The following is a 21765-nucleotide window of genomic DNA, read 5'->3' on the forward strand; positions in this document are numbered from 1 at the left end:
CACCAGACAAACTGGATTTCCATGCAAGAGCTCGTAGTCAAGCAGACCGGGTCAATGACCACGGACACCGAATGAAAGAACGCTGACAGTATACTTTTCCTGTGTAACAGAACAGAGCAGATATAGAGGCAAATAAATATGCCCAGAAATGAAGCGTAGCACAGAGGACGCAAAAAGTACCATGTGATGCGGCATCGTCCCCTACCTCGCTTGGGCCGCATCTATTCGGACATTCGCCCCTCATGGAAACCGACCTTGAAGCGTCCCTGGATACATCCCTAACGACCAGAACCCCACCCCTCTGTCCTCTTTTCCAGGAACCTATCAGGAATGTCCACTCCCTGGAAGCACATCACCAAGACCCCGGAAATCCCTCCCCTAACCCAGACCCGGATGCTGGAAAAGCCGGAAGCAGAGACCAGACAGTCGTCGGAGAAACGATCTCGTGGCAGGAGACCCAGACCGGAGCAGTGACAGAGAAGGTGACCGAAGAAGAAGACGTGTGGAGTGAGGACTGGTGGAGTCCGCAGAAGGTGGCTGGGGAGTGGCCACAACTCACAGGAGAGTTGCGGCGGAGCGTGCGAGTGCCCAAGAACAGCCCCTGTAGCACATTAGGTGCAGTGTATATAATTCCCTTTAGAGTCACCCTGCCTCTCGTTATCACTGTGAATAGTTGTATAGCACTGTTTACCCTGTACAGCACTGTAGATGAAGAGTCTCCCCTCACGAACCCCTCACAGGACACGTCTACTCTCTCCAATTCCGCCCTTTCTTACCCGGACCCTCCCCTACCTTCCTCCCTCACGGTCGCTTCTACGCCTCTCACGTTTACCCTGGTGTTGGTTACGGTTCGTACTCAGTGAAGTCCAGCAGGACTAACGGCTCCTCTGTTTGCTTCTTTCTCCCGAGAACCTCCGAGGACCACCCCAGGCTCGAACCCCCTCGAAGGACCAGAACCCCAGCGTGATCCGGACCAGACCTAAACGCCACCCAGTGGAGCCACCTCTTTGTTTTCTTAAATACCTCCTTACCATACTGTGTGCATCCAGTGGAAATAAACAGTCATTGCCACTATATCCGGCCTCCACGCTTGTTATTCCAGCCCGTGGTCACCCCACGTCCACACTTGGTGTCAGAAGTGGGATCCGGAAGCATGGAGGCCGCAGTCCAGAAAATGGCAGAGTCACAGGAGATGTTAGGCAAAATGATGGAGCATTTCCCGAAGACCGCGGAGAATGACAAGGGTCAGCTTCACAACGTCCTCAAGGGTCAGGGAGACGCACACGACCAAGCGATGGGAAAGCTCACAGACGTCATTGGACAGCAACGACCCGTGACCTCCGTCCCTTCAGTTGTCCTACAGAAGTACGTCCCGGGGGATGACCCGGACTACTTCTTTACGAACTTTAAGAGGTTAGCCCAGGCTGCATCATGGCCAGTCGACCGGTGGGGACAGTACTTGGGTCCACTGCTGACCGGTGACCTGCAGGCCGCATATCAACATGCCAATATTCAGGGCAACACCCCGTATGCCGACATCAAGAAGTGTATCCTAGAGCGCCTGGGTATAGATGATGAGACCTATAGGGTCAAGCTGCGACAAGCCAAGGAAGGACCGCAGGAAATACCCAGAGCCCTGTCCTTCCGCATTAAGGATCTGACTAATCGCTGGCTTCGACCGGACACATCCACAAAAGAGGATATTCTCGCTAAGATCTATCTGGAACAGTTCTTGGCTTCCCTGCATCCAGCCACCCAGCGGTGGGTAAGGCAACACGCTCATCTCGCCTTGGACACTGCTGTAGAAATAGCAAGTGCCTACAGTCGATCACAGGAGTTCCAAAGAGGTAGAGAGGAACACCCCAACAGACAGCACAACACAAACACTGTGCGACCCCACCGGGTGCCCCTACCCATGAAACAGGATCCTCCTCCACTTCCCACCCACCCCAGGACCACAGTGTTATAATTGCGGGGGTTTTGGCCACATCGCCCGCGTGTGTCCGCAGAAGGATGAACCAATGGAGCTGGGTCTCGTCTAGAACTAGGTTTGTGCTGCCCCTGGGGCTGTACCCCCACCATTTCGCTGTCCGGTAAACATTGACGGACAACCCGTTTTAGCCTTGGGTGGCACGGGGTGCAGACAAAGTGTTCTACGTCGACAAGACATGCCAGCTCCTGTTGCACCTCCCACTGGCATGGTTGCTATTCAATGCGTCCATGGCGACACCAAGGGATACCCGACTACTCAGATACGAGTACGACATCCTGCAGATCCTGGAACCGACCTCACGGTAGGACTCGTACCTGGTCTTCCAGAACAAGTCATATTAGGGAGCGATTACTCAGGCCTTCCAAAACTACTGCAAGACACAACAGACTCACTAACCCAGTGGTGAAATGAAGCACCTTTTTCTCTGGATCAGCCCTCCCCAATCCCGACACCCAGGCTACGGAAGACCCGAAACCAGAGAAAAAAAGAGAAGGGTCATGCCACAGCCTACACTGTGTTACCTGAAGAACATCCCTGGCAAACGGACAGGGAATTTAGGGCTTCACAAAGGGAAGATCCCGTCCTACAGGAAGCGTGGGGACAGGCCTTGGACCATGAGTACCCTTTGCAAGTAGGTCCCTATTTCTTTACAAAAAACGGACTGTTGTATAGGAAAGGGGGTCCTCGCCAGTCCCCCCAATTACTGATCCCTGGGCCCTTTCGGGATAAGGTCCTCTTTCTTGCGCATAGTCATCTGTTGGAGGATCACTTTAGTGATGAAAAGACTGGCATATCCATCTTAGAAAAGTTCTATTGGCCCGGAGTACATCAACAGGTCAAACGGTACTGCAGGGAGTGCCCAGTCTGTCAGAGGAACAGCAGGTATCGCCCTCCTAAAGTTCCCCTACAACCCCTACCTCTCATTGACGTCCCCTTCAGCAGAGTCGGGATGGACATTATAGGACGCCTGTTCCCCTCCCGAAGTGGTTGTCGCTACGCCCTGGTCCTTCTGGATTATGCCACCCGCTTCCCTGAAGCTGTAGCCCTCCGTCAACCCACTACCCAGAGCATAGCTAAAGCGTTGATCTCGATATTCGCCAGAGTAGGGTTTCCCAGGGAGATCCTTACGGATCAAGGCACCCCTTTTGTTTCCGCCCTTATGCGACAGGTTTGTTCCAACCTAGGGATAAAGCAGATCCGAACATCCGCTTACCACCCGCAAACAGACGGGTTGGTGGAGCGGTACAACGCCACCCTTAAAATGACGTTGAAAAAACTGTTAGCACTAGAAGCAAAAAGGTGGGAGGAGATTCTGCCGTTGGCCCTGTTTGCCATACGGTGTAAAACACAGAGCAGCACTGGCTATTCCCCTTATGAGTCGCTTTACGGTCGTCCTCCCCATACCCTTCTGGACATGGCCCAGGAGGCCTGGGAAGTAGAACCCGACCGTACACGACCCCTCCCTGAATATGTTGAGAATCTCAAAACCCACCTCTCAATGATTCGGGACATAGTGAGACAAAATATGGAGAACGCCCAGGCCTCCCAAAAACGACAGTATGACAGAGGCACCAAACCCCGTGCTTTTGACGTCTGTGACCTAGTCCTCTTGATGATGCCATCCTCCTACCAGAAACTGCTGGGTCAGTGGCAGGGCCCCTACTCTATTCTCAGACAGGTGACCCCTGTCATTTATGAGCTAGAACTAGACCCCACTCGGGGTACCACCCAGATATACCACATAAACCACCTCAAGAAATTGGAAGGTCCTCGACCGGTCCTATCCGGTACTGGCCTTCACCCTCCTCTCCCCTTTGAGACCTGTTTTGACCCCGAGATGACTGTACCCCAAAAACAGAGTCTTCATGTAGTTCTACTGCCTTTACAGCATGTGTTTTCCTCTTCCCCTGGCCGTACCTCCATTATAGAACATGCCATTCAAACAGAACCCGGAAAGACAGTACGTCTACGACCCTACAGGGTCCCGGAAGCCCGCAGGACGGTCATACGACAGGAAACCGAGCAAATGTTACGTATGGGGATCATTGAACCGTCCGTAAGTGACTGGAATTCCCCCTTTGTGTTGGTGCCTAAACCTGACGGATCCGTAAGGTTCTGCATCGATTTCCGCGAGGTAAATAAGATCTCCAATTTCGAAACATACCCCCTACCGCGTGTAGACGAAATAGTCGAAAGAATCGGAAAAGCCAGATACATATCCACCCTTGATCTTTGCAAGGGCTACTGGCAGATACTACTAAAAGAACAGGATAAAAAAAAGACAGCCTTTTCCACCCCAGAGGGGTTGTTCCAATTTACAGTGTTACCGTTTGGCCTCCCCGGTGCACCAGCAACCTTTCAAAGGGCTATGAATCACATCCTGAGACCCCATTCCCAGTATGCTGGAGCATACCTACATGATATCGTCATCTACAGCAATAACTGGGAAGAACACCTAGATCACTTGCGCCACGTTGTCACCTCCCTAGGAACCTTTGGTTTTACCATCAACCCTGCAAAAAACACCCCAGGAGCCCTAACAGTAAAACACCTTGGGTTCCTCTTAGGTGAAGGAGTTATCAGGCCACAAGAAAAGAAAATAGAAGCCATCCAGTCCCTTCCTTTTCCCCAGTCCCGAAAAGACCTCCGGGCGTTCTTAGGCCTTCTAGGTTATTATAGAAGGTTCATCCCCAATTTCTCCCAGAGTGCTGCCCCACTCACAGACTTGTTAAAGAAAACAGTCAAAACAGACATTGTCCTGAAGAATCCCACACCCCTCCTTTTGCAAGCCTTTAACAGACTCAAGACTGCCTTGACATCCAAACCCATGTTGATAAGCCCGGACTATTCACGACCCTTCGTGTTACAGACTGACGCCTCAGACCAGGGCCTAGGCGCGGTTCTTTCCCAGAATGACGAAAACGGCAACGAGAAACCAATCCTGTATCTAAGTTGAAAACTATATCCCAGGGAAATGAACTATGCAGTCATAGAAAAAGAAGCCCTCACTATCAAGCGGGCTGTTGAGAGCCTATGCTACTATCTGGAAGGACGGGAATTTCTTATCTATGCGGACCATGCCCCTTTGGAGTGGATGGCCCGGAACAAAGGGCACAATGACCGGGTCCTCCGCTGGTTTCTGGATTTACATCGGTATCAGTTTAAAACCATCCATTGAAAAGGGACAGAACAGGGTATCGCTGATTATCTCTCCCGATACCCCGTGACCCAAACCCGTACAAGAAAGACAGCTAGGGGAAAGGGATGTGATGCGGCATCGTCCCCTACGTCGCTTGGGCCGCATCTATTCGGACATTCGCCCCTCATAGAAACCGACCTCGAAGCGTCCCTGGATACATCCTTAATGACCAGAACCCCACCCCTCTGTCCTCTTTTCCAGGAACCTATCAGGAACATCCACTCCCCGGAAGCACATAACCAAGACCCTGGAAGTCCCTCCCCTAACCCCGACCCGGATGCTGGAAAAGCCGGAAGCAGAGACCAGACCGTCGTCGGAGAAACGATCTTGTGGCAGGAGACCCAGACCGGAGCGGTGACAGAAAAGGTGACCGAAGAAGAAGACGTGAGGAGTGAGGACTGGTGGAGTCCGCAGGAGGTGGCTGGGGAGCGGCCGCAACTCACAGGAGAGTTGCGGCGGAGCGTGCGAGTACCCAAGAACAGCCCCTGTAGCACATTAGGTGCAGTGTATATAATTCCCTTTAGAGTCACCCTGCCTCTCGTTATCACTGTGAATAGTTGTATAGCACTGTTTACCCTGTACAGCACTGTAGATGAAGAGTCTCCCCTCACAAACCCCTCACAGGACACGTCTACTCTCTCCAATTCTGCCCCTTTCTTATCCGTACCCTCCCCTACCTTCCTCCCTCACGGTCGCTTCTACTCCTCTCACGTTTACCCTGGTGTTGTTTAAGGTTCGTACTCAGTGAAGTCCAGCAGTACTAACGGCTCCTCTGTTTTCTTCTTTCTCCCGAGAACCTCCGAAGACCACCCCAGGCTCGAACACCCTCGAAGGACCAGGACCCCAGCGTGATCCGGACCAGGCCTAGACGCCACCCAGTGGAGCCACCTCTTTGTTTTCTTAAATACCTCCTTACCATACTGTGTGAATCCAGTGGAAATAAACAGTCATTGCCCACTATATCCGGCCTCCACGCTTGTTATTCCGGCCCGCGGTCACCCCACGTCCACATACCAACAATCATGAAGAAGCAGAGGTGGACAGAACAATGTCCAGACTAGTAAGCTATATCAGCCCCTCACCCAGGAGGAACAATGGTCCCCCGCAAGATAGAGGAGACAGAGCTAGACACGACAGTCGGAAACAGTCAAGACGAACCGAATGGCCCAAGGACTCAAGAAGCGAGTATCCTAAAGAGAACACTACCCTTGAGAGTGGTACAGCAGGAATCCAAGCAGAAGTGTTGAAAACACCTGTGCGGAAAGCAACAGGGAAATGTGTAGCAACTCCTGATGGGAAAATGCCCAGAAAACGAGGGCACAAGGCAATGTACAGTAGAGAGGTACAGGGCAAAGCCGTCACCCTCAAAGAGAAGCCCAGTAGGGCCAAGTACGTTTTTTTTTTTTACCCCAACCCTTAAATAGGAGGGGAGAACCAGCACCACAGAAGTGGAAGAAACAAGGCAAACACCCTATTATAGCAATAATACCAGGGTGCATATCCAGGTTGCGCCAACACAAAGAAACGTAACACACGATAGTTGTATCCTGACGCAAAAAGAGGATAGGGTGTCATTGGTGAGAACTGCACCTGAACTGAATAGAACAAGGGCCTGTCGGAGGGAAGGTCGGAAACAGAAGCGAGAAGGGCGTATGGGTTGAATAGTGTAGGTTTATTTAGGTTGGTATGACAGTTGTTAGTGAATGGGGTAGTTAAAAAGGTGATTGTCTTTGGGCAGGAACAGGTCAAAGATGGTTCCAGTGTTCTCTTCGAAGTGTCTTCTTCTGTTATAGCGTCAGGTGGTCCTATGAGTCCTGGCCTTCTCTCCCTGGTTGGGTTTCCACGAGGTACCAAGCCACTCTAAAGAAGAGAGAACAGCAGTCACTGTTTAGCCCTGTTTTATTGAGGCTTTGATAGTCCGTCACCACACCGTGTGTAAATAGGGATGCTATCAAGTGTGAAGAAGGGGTTGCCTTATGAAAGGGGTGATTTATCTTTTAGAATTGCTGACAAAGCTAGGGAGCTTAAACCGGGTCATGTTTATGCTGAGGGGAAGATGTATAGGAACGGTTTTAAGAAAGGTGCCAGGGAATAAACCAAACAGTGCCCGGTATCCCTCTCTGCCTCCCAACCTCCCAGCCTCCCACTCACCCACCCCTCACTCCCTCCCTCCCTCCCTTTCGAGCCCGTGGTAACCGCTACGTACCGCTGTCTACCACAACTCTCCTGAGTTGTGGCGGCTCGTGCGTGTCCCCCGGGCTCCACCAGTCTTCAGTCCAAACGTCAGGATCCTCGAGCTCCTCCACTGTAGTCTCCTCCTTGTCCTCTCGGGTGACGTCCGTGCACTTGGCTCCTTCTGCAGGGTCCTCGATGATGTCGACAGTGTCCGTTGTGAGGTCGGCGTCTCCTCCCGGCGTTGCAGGTCCAGGATTAGCGAGTGCGCTGACTGTTTTCTTCCGGCTTTTTCTGCGCCCCTTGACTTTGCTGCGACGTTCTCGATTGGCCCGTTCGCTTAGGCCCACCTCCTGGGAGAATCTCATCCGGTTCGAGTCCGGCATACTGTGGGGCGGGGAAAAGAGGCTTGGTTATTGCGCAAGCTGAGGCGGGGAAGAAAGCCTTTGAAGGGATGGGGGAATTGCCGTCGTCACTTTCATCAGGGCGGTAAGGGATCCACTTTCCTTTGTACTTATTACCCGGGGCCTCCCCACAGGGCCCTAAGATAGTGACTGGCAAAAATGTCCCCGTGAATACAGGTGAGGCAGAAGCCCTACGGTAAGGAACCCATACCGAGGCGTAGAAGTACTAGCGACAACCAGAGCCAACTGCACCGAAGGTGCAATAGAGCAATGCCAACGTCAGGATCGCAGAACAGCATAAAAAAAAGGCCCACAGCAAGATTGTGGCAAAAAACTCCATAGGAGTGTACCAAGGCTAGGGCAGCCACTGAATAGCCTATAAATACCCCACATAGGGTAAGTGTCAACCCCTGCGAGGAGGAGTCCTCTGGGGCAAAGTACACATTCAGAGGACGGCAGCACGTAAAGAATACTGAGATAGCGGAACCAGCACCTACACTATCTGGGTGCTACGCAGAGGACCGGGACATGTATGAAATCAGACCAACAAGGCAACATCGCCTACACAGAATAAAAGAATACTCATAGGTAAAAAAGGGTGTGCCGCTAGAGTTACTGTAGCCCTGACATGAGGCGGGAGACCGCTGAATCTGCGTGGCTATCAAAAAGGTCCACGCCATTGAAGGGCAGATCCCTAAGAGCATACCGAACATTTTCCGGGAAACGACTGTCGCGCTGCCAATTATGGCGGCGCAAAGCCACAGACTGAGCAAGAGCTTGTCCCACTAAGTCAGTGGCGTCAAGAGAAGAGCGGAGGGAAAATTGCACCCTTTACCTGCCAACATGCAGAAGGCGGATTGATTCAACCCGCGGGCCTTCTGAAATTGAAGGTAGAAAAGCCTCGACCAAGCCCCAAAGGGTAGAGGATGCGTGTGCGAACACACAAGCTGTATTCAAGGCACGGACGCCAGCAGAGGCGAAAAGCCGGCAACCACATACGTGTAACCACCTAGACTCCCTGGTGGGAGGCAACAGACGCCGTGCAGAGGAAGACTAAGTCGAAGGCAGCCTGAACAACTAGGCCCTAAGGTGAAGGGACAAACAGAGCAGATCATTAGGGGCAGGACGGTGTCGACGAGCTATGTCCCGATCACCAGGGTCACCCGAGGAAGGCCTCCCCATGTGCCCAGAATGATGTCAAACAAGGATGCCCCAAGGGGCAGCAAAGGCTCCACTTTAACCAGCTCCACATGGAGAAAATCCAATAAAGAATCAGAAGGCAGAGAAACCACAAGGGGCTGAAAACAAAGCATAGCAGCCGCCCTGTGAACAGCCCGTGTGTAGACAGCACTAGTCTCAGTTGCCATCCAGGGAGGTGACAATAACCCATCTGTAGGGGAAGGCTTGAGACTAACCCGTCCACTAGATGGCAACAGTTGAGGAACCAAACTGATCCAGAGTCCACGCCACACAAGGTACCTGCATCATGGGCCGAAACGGCCACAGATCACGGGAGTACGGAGGAGCTTCAGCGTGTGGCATAAGAGGAGGCGTAGGTGCCGGCACCGGCGTCAAATGACGCCGCGCGGGAGTCGCATCGACGTCCGAGAAATCGGGCGGAATATCAACATCCTGAAATAGAGGAGACGTGGACATTGGCACCGGCGTCAACGGATGTTGAGCCAGAGTCGACTGGAGGTCGACGACCTCCAAGTGGGACTCTGGCTGGGTGCCATCTGACGTCGACCCCCTGCAACATGTGGGGAACAGGGCGTCGAGCCCGGCGCCGCCTCCGACGTCGGGAGCTGCTCAGGGCTGTGCAGAGACTGACTGGGTGGGCTAGACAGACGACTGGGAGGACCCACTGGGCTGTGTCCCGTCGGCATCGAATCAGCTCCGGAACCAGAGTCGATGCACACAGCCGGAGCCGAGGACAAATCAGCCGGCGAAGACCCGAAATGAGTGCCTTCCACCTCTATGAGACCCGAACGGGCACCAGGGAGAAGGGGCGAGCGAAAATAAGAGCAGAGTGCTTCAGAATAAGCCTCCATTTGGGCTCGAATCGCTTTGGCACCCGGAAAGGGGCGATACGGAAGAGTCGGACGCCCGCCCCGGCAGAGAGCGAGAGGAGAAGGTGCCGCGAAGGTGCAGGACCGGACAGCCCTGTCGCCAGCAATTTCATCCGACACTTCCGTAAGCACTTTGGTTTCATCCGCTGACAAGCGTAGCACTCTTTTGGAGTTGTGGTGCACCCCGAGCCACCACACACAGATGGCGTGCGGGTCCGTCACGGACATCTGACGTGCACAGGTCTCCCACGCCTTAAAGCCCAAAGGCATCGCACACTGTTCCGGTGCGCCGAAAAAACCCAGAAAAACAGGTCAAGGAACCACTGGTTTTCCAGGATCCGCGTTGGGACCAAGAAAAGAAAAAAACGGACGTCAGCGCACGGGGGGGGGGGGGGGGCATATATGGCTCTGCTGACGTCTGGGTGGAGCCGTGCGGCCCCACCCCGGCTGTCAGAGGTGCTCCTGCAGAAAGTTTTCCAGATCCAGTTTGACGCCTGGGAATATTCTGCATCATCGTCATCAAATTGTTGGGCTGGTATGGGTTCCGAATTGGAGTACAGATACGTTGTTTGCAACCTCTCGGTAAGAGGCTCAGAGTAGTCTCAGAGTCTGACAAAACTATGGTCGCCACTTCTTATAATGGGGACAGTAGTGCCTGCGTTGAGGCTCAGACTGGTGGCATCGGCCCAGTTGGCCAACGTTTCTCTGGGGCCGAAGTCAGGAGAGCCATGATCAAGGAGAGGGGTGGCCTCAGGTCAAGAACGAGTGGCACAGTCAGGGACAGATCTGCCAATGGTAATCCGACTGGAGGCCATATCAAATCCTTAGGACCAGAGGGCGCTCCAGAATGATTTGGAGGGGTACAAAGATCTGATTCATGACATGTATCAGCTCATGGAGCTGCTGGGGATTTGCCAATGGCCTGTGGACGTCTGGGTGCATCGTGAGCAATGTCAGAATCAATTCTGAATCCAAGAAAGGACTCCATGGCCTGGAGGTACCCAGAGTATCACAAGACTCCAAAACTGTGGCGTTGGCGGGTTACAAAAAAGAGCCATGTTCGGACTGGTTGTGTTTTGGGGATTTCTTTAACGTATCTGAACTTTGTGATTTCGATAATGATTAGTTGTAAGTTTGGCCTCGGGGGCAAGAATGCATCACCACTCTCAACTGTGACTTTAACTTTCTTCAGTTCAGAGATGGCAAGTTTGGTTTGCGGTCGCAGATGGCCTTTTGGTTCATCTTTGCACAGCAGTCGCAGGACGTCAAGTTGTTTCTTGGAGCTGAGACACCAGAGACTGTCCTAGCACTAAATACCTATGTTGAACAGAGCTGGAGGTGGTTGCACTCCAGTGCGTTTGTAAACATAACTGTCTCAGACCCATTTATCATTAGAGCTGGGTGGTAGAGTATACAGGTACAACATTTAATGTCTTGGCTGGACAAAGTAGCACAGAGCTCCCAAACACTTCACCACTAGGGGTAGATGGTAGAGTAAATGAGTAGGGAGACAGAGGCTTCATTTCTAGTTGGATAGTAGCGTATACTACTGAAAGAGACAGACCCTTACATTTCTAGCACTAAGTGGTAGAATAAACGGATAAAGGGATAGAGACTTCATTTCAAGTTAGATAATAGAGTATACTAGTAGCTGACTTCATTTCAAGCTGGGTTTAGAGTATACAAGTATAGAGACACAGATGCGTTCACCTATAGCGCTGGTGGTAGAGTAAACTGGTAGAGAGATATAGACTTCATTTCAAGTTTGGTAGTAGAGTATACTAGTACAAAGACAGAGCTTTTTGACTATAGCACCGGATGATAGAGTAAACTAATGAAGGGACACAAAAAAGGGGGACAAACTTAAGTTGTATAGTGGAGTACAGGTGTACAGAGACAGTGGTCTAATTATCTCTATATCATGATAGAGTAAATGGATAAAGGGCTACAGACTTCATTTCAAATTGAATAGAGCATTCTAGTACAAAGTCCCCTTCATCTCTACCGCTGTATGGTTAACAGATAAAGGTATACAGACTTCACTTCAACTTAGATAGTATACTAGTCCAAAGATACAGGCCCATTCTTCTCTAATGCTGGGCAGTAGAGTGCATGGTGGGTCTAGTTGTTATTTGGTGGCATCTTAACATTCTGAATCTCCTAATGTGCTTTAGGATTGGAATCGAATGGTGGAAAAATTCTTCAAGTGGCAGTTACTGCTTGGTTGTGGACACCAAAGTATGTATGTGTGTGAGTGTATATATATATATATATATATATATATATATATATATATATATATATATATATATATATATATATATATATATAAATATATAAGTCTATTCTATGTAAATTGGAGACCAGGCACATAATTCTTTTAGATACCAAGACTCCCAATGGTCTTAATGCTAGTGAGGACTGTTATACATACTTATGAGTCACACTAAGCACTAAGCCTGCATTCTGGATGTACATAAATATGCCTTTTAGCTGCTTCAATTAATATCTCCCATTATTGTATATTTTAACCTTATATTGATATAGCACTTAGTCACTTTTTAATTATCAGTTTGGGATGCACTAATTTCTTGCCATGTTTACATGCGACTTTGCACAGTCAATTTTGCACAATAACATTTGGATTGACCAATGCCAACTGGGGCATTAGTATTTATTGTTCCCTTGATTTACCTAGAATAACAAGGGGGTTTATGTAAATAGGGGATGAGACCGACTATCGTGTATTGTAAAATAATCTGTGATACTACTCATTTGTTGACTATTGCACGATTTTACATACGGTTTTATCCCAATTATGCATTTATGCAGTAATCTACGTTTTTTTAAGGGTTTTTACAGCAATGACTTGAATATTTAAATTTGTTTACATATTAATTTACTTATTTATATGTTTTTATATTTATTCTCAATTGCTGTGAGTAATTTGAACATTTACACAACCCTTTAGGCCTTGACAGACTTCGAATAGTATGACTAATGTAATGTTGATGAGTCAAAGGTCTATCTTTGTACAAACTGTAGCATAGTATATCTTCTATGTTGTTTTACATGGCACGTTGCACTTTAAGTATAAATTTGCACTCCGCCCTTTGATCGTGGTCATGTGATCAAGGCCTCTTCAGGCTGAAACGCGTAATGGCTGCATGGTGTTGAGCACGAATAAACCATAATTGCACCAGTTTTGGGTCTCGCTTCGTCTTTGGTCAAATACCAGTGAAGAGATATATATATATATATATATATATATATATATATATATAACAATCCAAGCTACCTCTCGCCCGGAGCCCAATGCTGGAACCGCTGCGCAGGAAGAAGACCTCAGGTGCAGTGAGCAATCTTTTCTTTATTGTACCCTCGAGGAAGCGGCACACAGTATATATATATATATATATATATATAAACTGGCCAGGCAAACCGGATGCGCTGTCTTGCCATGTGCTTTAGCTCAGTGCACTAGTATAAAGACAAACATTGCAATGCTTGTGCTATATGGCAGAGCAAATGTGTAAATGTACATGAACTTTTCATCTCCTGAGGGATTCCAGTTTCTTATGTTTATGCCATTAAGGCGATACCCCTTCACACAGCATAGCTCTGTTGTTTTAGGGGGGATGCGTGCAATGCTTGATATTATGCATATTGTGCGTTTTGGACACATGCTGCTGGTAAAAACCTACAAACCTATTTAACACAGATGAGCTGTGCTGGGTGTATGTTAAAGTTCTGTTTATTGTGTTCTATCATGACTTGGAGCCTAATTTAGAATTCAGGGATAGGTTACTCCGTCACAAACGTGATGGGTTTCCTATCCGCCGTATTCCAAGTGCCATTGGATAAATTGCACTTGTAATACGGTGGGCAGGATACCAATTTGTGACGGAGTAACCCTTCTGTAAAACTCTGTATCAGCCCCATACTATCTGCCAGGTCAAGCTGTAGAGTGCAGTTGTGAGCATGAGATTCTCAACTGTGAGTTATATCTCTGCTGTATTCAGTAAGACAGTTTTGTACACGTGGTATTTATGAGACATGCTGTATGATAGCAACCTATCTGAACTGGCCTATGTTGTGTGTATACTACCTGAATGTGTTCTTATGCATGATGTTTGTTTACTTGTTAGTACTGTTGAAAGCACAAATAACATTTGTAGGCACCTCAGTGAACTGTTTGGTGCATGTGTAGGGCTCTATCAAGTGTGCTTTGTTTAAGTGTAATATGCGAAGTATTTTGATTATAAAAAGTATTACGTTGTTAGAGATGGCCATCATTATGTGACTTTGAGCTAATATAGAGGCTAAACGGTAGCCAATTAATTTGGTGTTTGATAATATGTTATATTAGTTCAGTTAATGTTCATGCATCATAAATCCAAGATAATACATTACATTTCAGAGATTTCTATAAACGTGTTGTCTTAAGTAAATCTGCTGTGCGTCTTTTGAACTAAGTGCATGTGTGTTGACAATGATCACATTAAGGGAGAACTCCTCTGATATGGATGTGCAACAAGTATTTGCTGTTCCACCGCAGGCATCATGTAATCAATTGGTCCTGGTTCTAGCAATAATGGACTAGCACAGGCAATTAAATCTATTCACCTATAGGATTGGGTGGATCACTGGGGTATTAGTAGGACATGTTATTGACCTGGTTATTGCAGTTTCCTTGGGAATTCATCAAAAGGATATTAAGACTTCCAATTTAAACAGGGCCACACTGTCAAACCTATATGTCCAAAACACCTCTGTATAACTTACCCTCTTCTGCTCATCCTCAGCGTCTGCAAAGAGCTTGCGGATGTTGGCCTCAGACTCACCAACATATTTGTTAAGGATTTCGGGCCCATTTACCACCTTGGGCTCTCGAGCATTCAGCATCTTTCCAATCTGACGAGCCATCAGCGTCTTACCACATCCAGGGGGTCCAAAGAGAAGGATACCTTTCACATGCTTGCACCCTAAGACACGTGGAAAGAAAGAATGAATGATACGTAAACATGTATTCTGGGGTCTCTACAACAAACAAAACTAAGTGGCTGTAACAAGCACCAGTGAATGTGGGAAGGATACAACATTTGGCTATCCAGAACTAAGGTGTATTGGCAGGCCTGTCCCAGCTCCAGGCCGTCATGAGCCACGGGCGGTGTGTGCTCATGACAGCGTGGAGCCGTCATGCTGCTGCCGCTCGGCCCACGCGGCACTAATTCTCCGCCTGTGGGGGCGAATTAATAAGCGGGGGTGGTCATGACGGAACCACGCCGTCATGAGCACACCCCGCCAGTGACTCATGACGGCGCGGAGCCGTCATGAGAGCCGCGCTCACACACAATCCTCCCCGCGCCATGGTGGAATTGGCAGCGCAGGGAAGGGGTTAAAGGGTATCAGTAAGTGGTACAATGACCATAATAAAAATTCGCCCTGCATCATACGGGATAACAATGTGTAAGATTTCGGTATAGAGATAGATTTCTGCTTAACTCAAGGGAAAGGCGCACAAGACGCAATATAGAAATGAGTACACAGGGCCGCTGTGAAGACCAGTGAGGAAACACAACGATATGCTGTATACGGGATAGGAGATACAAGGATGAGGTGTAAATGTAGCCTCGATAGACATTGGAGAGGGTACAGAAGGCTGTGGTGGATACAGAGAGAAGCTATGAAGCTGCAATACCAGAGAATGAACACTATTTTGTGTAGGACCCGAGAGAGAAAAAACAAAGTTGTGGAGGATAATAGAGAGGGAACACATGGTTGTGATGTATACTTCAGAGCTGACACAAGGGTGTGGCTGACACAAGAGAAGGACACAGGGTTAAATATAAAGGTTGATCCCTTCAAACTATCCTTCTAGTTTTCACTGATCTACCGGCCCTTTAGATCCTGGGGAGAGTGCCCACATGGTGAAAGTAATTGCCATGTGATAGTGCAATGCGGACAACTAAAAACCCAATAAAAGTTGTTTTAGAAATAAAGAGTGTATGTATGTGTGTGTGAGAGAGAGTGTATATACACACAATCAATCAGGGTTAGTATGCCCAGCTACTCACCCGCGAGGGCCTCAAGGCACTATAGGGGAAGGGAGATGGGGGCTCCATTGAGTGCTGGAGTCATCCAAAGAACCAGGTCTTGAGGTCCTTCTTGAACTGGAGCAGTGTAGGGACTTGCCGGAGAGGGGGAGGTCGTTCCAAGCCTCGGCTGCGAGGTAGGAGAAGGACTTTCCTCCCGTTCTGGTATTGTAGATGCATGGGATGGGGGACAGAGAAAGGTCAGCTGGTCGGAGGTGTCTCTAGGGTGTGTGGAAGGACAGGCAGCTGTTTAGGTATGCAAGACTGATGTTGTGGAGGGCTTTGTATGGGTGAGTGAGGAGTTAGAAGGTTATTCTTCTTTCGATGGGGAGCCAGTAGAGATCACACAGGTGTTGGGTGATGTGGTTGTGACGGGGTATGTTTAGGATCAGTCTGGCTGCAGCGTTCTAGACGGTCTGGAGTTTGCAAAGTAGTTTCTTGTTGATTCCGGCATAGACAGCATTGCCATAGTCTAGTCTGCTACTGATGGGGGCGTGTGTGACCATTTTTCTGGATTCACATGGAATCCATCTGACCGTTTTCTGGAGTATTCGGATGGTGTTGAAGCAGGCCGAGGATACGGCATTGATCTGGTGGTTCATTGTGAGCGATGAGTCTCATATGATGCCAAGATTTTGTGCGTGGTATGTCGGGACAGGGGGGTGTCCGAGGGCAGGGGCCACCAGGTGTCATCCCATATGGAGGGGGTGGAGCCAAGAAGGAGGACTTCTGTTTTCTCTGAGTTGAGTTTTAGGCAGCTCTTCTTCATCCTGGTGGAGACGGCTTTATCGTCGGCGTAGGATACGATTTTGAGCCTGTAGTTTCTCACAATGGTTGTAAGGGGGGCACACACACACACACCTATGCAGGTATAAGCATGAAGCACTTTAGAATTCACCTCACAGAAACACTCGAGGGGTGAGCCAAATGAGCATGGGAATCATCTAGGATTAGAAGTATTAGGCCACTCAGGGAACTCTCACCAAGTCTTTTCTATCAGTCCACAATCAAAGTATATGCACAGACAAAGGGCCTGGCATGCAGAGTATCTGGAGGCGGGGGTCTAAGTACTCATTAGTGCTAAAGTGATCTTGGTCAGTTACTTGCATTTGACATTCAGACCACTTGCGCTTCTAGACCGCCTTCCTCTCCTTATTACTGGCAAAGTCTTTAAAAAGGTTGTCATCCAATAGGTGCTCTTTCGTACAAATCGATGTGAAAGTTAAGAACTCTTTTTGGGTCCAGTTGGTGAAGCCTTTTTTTTTCCTTAGAGGGATGTGGCAGAGCAAAAAAAGGCAGGGAGAGTGATCGACTGTCCCACATGAAGTGGAAATACCAATTTCGGAATAAAATTAAGTGCAAGTTCGCAGAAACTATTAATCAGGAGAAAGGGAGTGCATGAAGATTGCACTGAACACAGCGCACAAAATTAACTCAGAGGAGAAGTCATGCAGTCAGCCCTTAAGGGACTGGCTTAAGCCCCATTGTTGGACACAGAATCTGTACCAAGCCTGGTCCTGGTGTGCCCTGAGTTACCCAGCCCATTGTCGACTCCACAGCAGATAGGGGCTTTCGGAAAGTTCATAATGTAACTTTTCAGGCTGATGCCAGATCCGTCTATTTTGAGCCTTAGGGGTGTCCCAGTTCGACATCCACTGGTGTGCCATGCCCTGGTGGCAACAACTGACACCACTGGTCCTACAACATGGCCCTTCCCAAACTGGCCTATGACTCAACTCCTACACCGGAGGATTTGTTAATTCTGCTCACTCCAGTGCCACCTCAACTCCAGTGGTACCTACTCTGGATCTGACCCAGATGCCAGTTTCTGATCAGGAGCAGCTGTCTGCTTATGCCATACATATGCCTGTTTGAATATCCGCCAAGAGGTTGCTTGGGAGACATATTCCCCCTACTTTTACTAATATCAGACATGGTGTTCCACGCGATCTGCTATCAGCCCGATTATGTTTAATGTCTATCTTAGTCCACTGATTGATCTAATGAAGGCTCGTAAGGTGAAGCTGATAAACTTTGCTGATGACGCTCAGAATATTCTATCTTTGGATGGCACACAACCTTCGGCGTTGGAGGATTTTCATGCCTGTATGCGCGATACTGCGCAGTGGCTACGGCTGAACTATCTACAATTCAATTCTGAGGAAACTGAAATCGTGCACTGCGCAGTAGGAAAGGTGCCTTTACCTCTCCCCCATAATTTCAGGCCATTAGGTACTTCCTCCCCCTTGGTCCCGGCCAATACAGTCCGTAATCTGGGAGTTCGGTTTAGTGCCAATTTTTCCCTGGAGGCACAGGTGCAAAAAACGGTTGGGCTGATCTGAACCTTGAGAAAGATTCTCCCACTGCTGCCTGCCTCGGCCAGAGCATTAGTAGTGCAGGGCGCTATTTTAAGTCGCCTTGACTATTGTAATGCCCTGTAGTTGGACTCTCCTAAATATCTGATCCAACGTCTGCAACGGGTTCAAAATATGGTGGCCAGATTAGCTCTGGCTAAACCTCAAGACTTTTCTGCCTCAAAATGTTTGGCCGAGCTACACTAGCTTCCAGTGTTGCAAAGAGTACAGTTTAAGTCTTTGTGTATAGTGTTTAAGGCCATGCATGGTTTTGGCCCGAAACCACTGCAAGAAAAATTACTTTGGTACATCCCCAATCAACATCTCCGCTCTTCCTCGGCCTGTTTGGCAAAAGTTCCTAGGTTTAATAGGGTCAGACTGGGTACATGTGCTTTCAGCATTGCTGTGGCAAGGCTGTGGAATGAGTTGCCACCTGGTATCAGACAATGTAATTCCCTGCTGCTGTTTAGAAAAAGGATTAAGACATGGTTGTTTCCTAGAATTTTACTCTGTCTTCTGAGTAGTACCCACTCTTTCTGTTGCCTCCCTGATTAATACTAGTTCTCTAATTTACATACTACAGAACCAGGGTACCCGTGGGGTGTTTGTTGCGCTTAATAAATACTAAATACATACATACATACAGTGTGGCACAGACCTCCTGTATACTTTCCCCTCTCTGCCGCTCCTTCTTAAAGTTCCGAAGTACGGCCAGACTGACCTTAGATCTTCTGGAGAATCTTTTGTCTCAGCAACAGGGTAGGGTGCTGCAGCTTAATCACCATACACTACACTTCCATGTGTGGAAACTGAGCAGCCTCATCTGAACAGTTGTGGTTTACCTGCTGAAGTGATGGATGTTATCATTGTAGCTCATCACCAGTCTACAAAGGTTGTTTGTCAGCCCTCTTAGTCCTTTCCACATTTCCCTGATCAACTTTCGTTTTTTTAAGTCACCAGTTGTGATGCATTTTTTAAAGGTTCTCACACGTTTCCATCTTCACCCTTCATTATCCCTTAATTTTGTTCTTTTGTTTTTAATGTGCACCTTGCACAGTACGTGCATCAAGACCGTATTTTTTACAGAGTAACAGGACGGAGACAAGTCCTGCTTGGACTTCTTTTTTTTTATTTATTTTTAACAAAACTGCTTATTGAATATATAGCATATGCATTGTACAGTACAACAACAACGGGGAATAGACGCTAAATTCAACAAGGCATACATTCCCAGTTCAAAAACCGTTGGTACATTAGACATTCTGGAACCATTATCTCTAACCTCCCTCATACACGAAGCTTCATCATCTAACCTCAGGCCCTCCAACCTCCCTCAGCTTAAAGGCCCATTGATGCCATGCTTTCTCCCACTTCTTAGGGAAACCTCTGCCCTCATACACAATTTTTTTCTGCAGAGTAATACCAATCGAGATCAACTTTACATTGGTCCACTTTCAGTGGAAGGGCAGCCCTGCACGCCTTGGCGATATTTCTTTTAGCCACCATGAGCCAGAGTTTCAGGTATTTGGGCTACACCTGCTCCCCTGTTACACATTGTACGTGCCAACTGGCATCTATAGGAATCTCTTGTCCCAAAACCTCTGACATCACCCGTATTACCCTGCTCCAGTAGTGATGTATAAGTGGACACTCCAAGATGATTTGGAAAAAGGAACCTTTTTGTTCACAACCCCTTATACAGTTATAGGTGTGGGAGCGCCCGAACGTGTACATGAGCGTACTCGTGTAATAGGACCTATGAAGGATTCTTAGCTGTACAAACCTAAATCTCGCTCGAATTGCCACTTCTCTATGGCCTCCACCCAATCATCATCTTATAGCTGGCCAATGTCAGTTTCCCACGCCTCCCGCAAAGCCCCAAGGGCATCGGATGAGTTATTAACAATGTTCTTCTTGGAAGAGGAGCTACGCGGGCATCCAAGATGGTCGCGTGAGCAGAGGGCTCCCGAGACCCGCGCCACCCTCTCGCATCTATCCTTTTGATATCCTGATTAATTCTACGAGCTTTTGAAGCTCTACTTCTGCTGATCCTGCTACTCTTTCCAGGGCTGAGATCGGACTTCGGGAACCATTTCTATGCCGTCATTCGTTTTCTGGCCTAATCCCGGACGTGGCCGGGGTCTCTGCTGCTCTGGATGGCCGAGACGTAATTCAACAACAGCGGTCACCGGACATCTGCTCCACCGGTGTCATTGTCACTTTCACTTTCGGTTTCCCTTCTACCTCCTCATCGACCGCTCTGGACGCACTCCTCATTTGGGACCGCGGTGGCCTGACCCGCTGTGCATCCTGGCCACAATTCTGGTCTCGCAGGCTATGATTTTTGGACAGAAGTACTGATTTGGCGACCCAAAGATCTCTGCCATTTACACCAGGGCCAGAGAGGCCCTTCGGGCGACTAAACCCGACATTGAGAAGCGCAAGACAAAGGTGCCGACTCGTGGGGGTTCGGTCCAGTCTAATGTCATGGACCGCTACACACAACCGAGAGGTTCCCCCAGTGCTGCTGGCCGTAGTCTTGAGGACCCGAAGACGGACCTGGCGGCGACATCGGAGGTGTCCCTTCGGGATCTCATGTGCGCCATCGCTGGGATCAAGACGGACATGGGGCACCAGTACGAGGCCATTGTCTCAAAGATAGACACGGTGGCGGTTGATGTCACCCTCATACGTGCGGACTTGGCTAAGACCAATGAGAGGGTCAAAGCCTTGGATCTTAAAGCCTCCAGTCTTGTCACTGATATGGCGGATGCGCAATCGGAGATCGGCAACCTGCGGTCATCACAAGATCTGATGGCCAGACGTCTGGAGGAGTACGAAAACAGGGCCCGACGGAACAACATCCGCTTAATCGGGGTACCTGAGGACAGAGATGATACTAACCTGGACCTACTGTGGAGGACTTAATTGTGACTCATCTTGCTCCCGCAGGCCTTAGTAAGTTTTTTGCGGTCGAGCGTGCGCACCGCTTCCCGGGTGGACAGACCAAGCCGGGGGCTCCCCCGAGGCCTATCATCGCTAGGCTATTCCACTTTCGGGATCGGGACGCTATCCTCCAGGCCTCTCGTAGACATGGCCCACTGAAATACGAGAACAGTTCCATTTCTATCTACCCTGATTTCACTCCTCAGGTGCAGCGGCAGCGGACGGGATTCCAGGGAGTGAAACGCCGATTGCGGGACTTGGGACTTAAGTATGCAATGCTGTTTCCAGCTCGACTTCGCATTGAGTACCGAGAACGCACTTTCTTTTTTGATCGGCCGGACAGTGTTGGTGACTGGTTGGACTCGTTGCCGAAGATGGACACTGGGAGTGGAGGTCCCGGCGGTGCGGACGGAGGTGCATCGGCACAGGAGTGACACTTGGTCCTCGATGTCTGGTTTTGGGTCGCATTCATTGACTGAGTTTTGTTCTTTATCCTATTACTGCTTAGGCCCGTGGGTGGGGCGGGTGGGATG

At 49.0% G+C, this 21765-nt stretch overlaps 1 protein-coding gene across 1 annotated transcript in view; it reads right to left on the bottom strand.

Annotated features, from left to right (window-relative positions):
* NSF (N-ethylmaleimide sensitive factor, vesicle fusing ATPase) overlaps nt 1–21765 on the bottom strand; it is a 696320-nt gene that overhangs the window by 261649 nt on the left and 412906 nt on the right. Inside the window, exon 9 of the mRNA XM_086923839.1 lies at nt 14623–14822. Coding sequence (XP_086779965.1) covers nt 14623–14822 — 200 coding nt within the window. The remainder of the gene's footprint in view (nt 1–14622; nt 14823–21765) is intronic.

Source organism: Lissotriton vulgaris, chromosome 5 (genome assembly GCF_964263255.1).
Source record: "Lissotriton vulgaris chromosome 5, aLisVul1.2, whole genome shotgun sequence".
NCBI lineage: Eukaryota > Metazoa > Chordata > Amphibia > Caudata > Salamandridae > Lissotriton > Lissotriton vulgaris.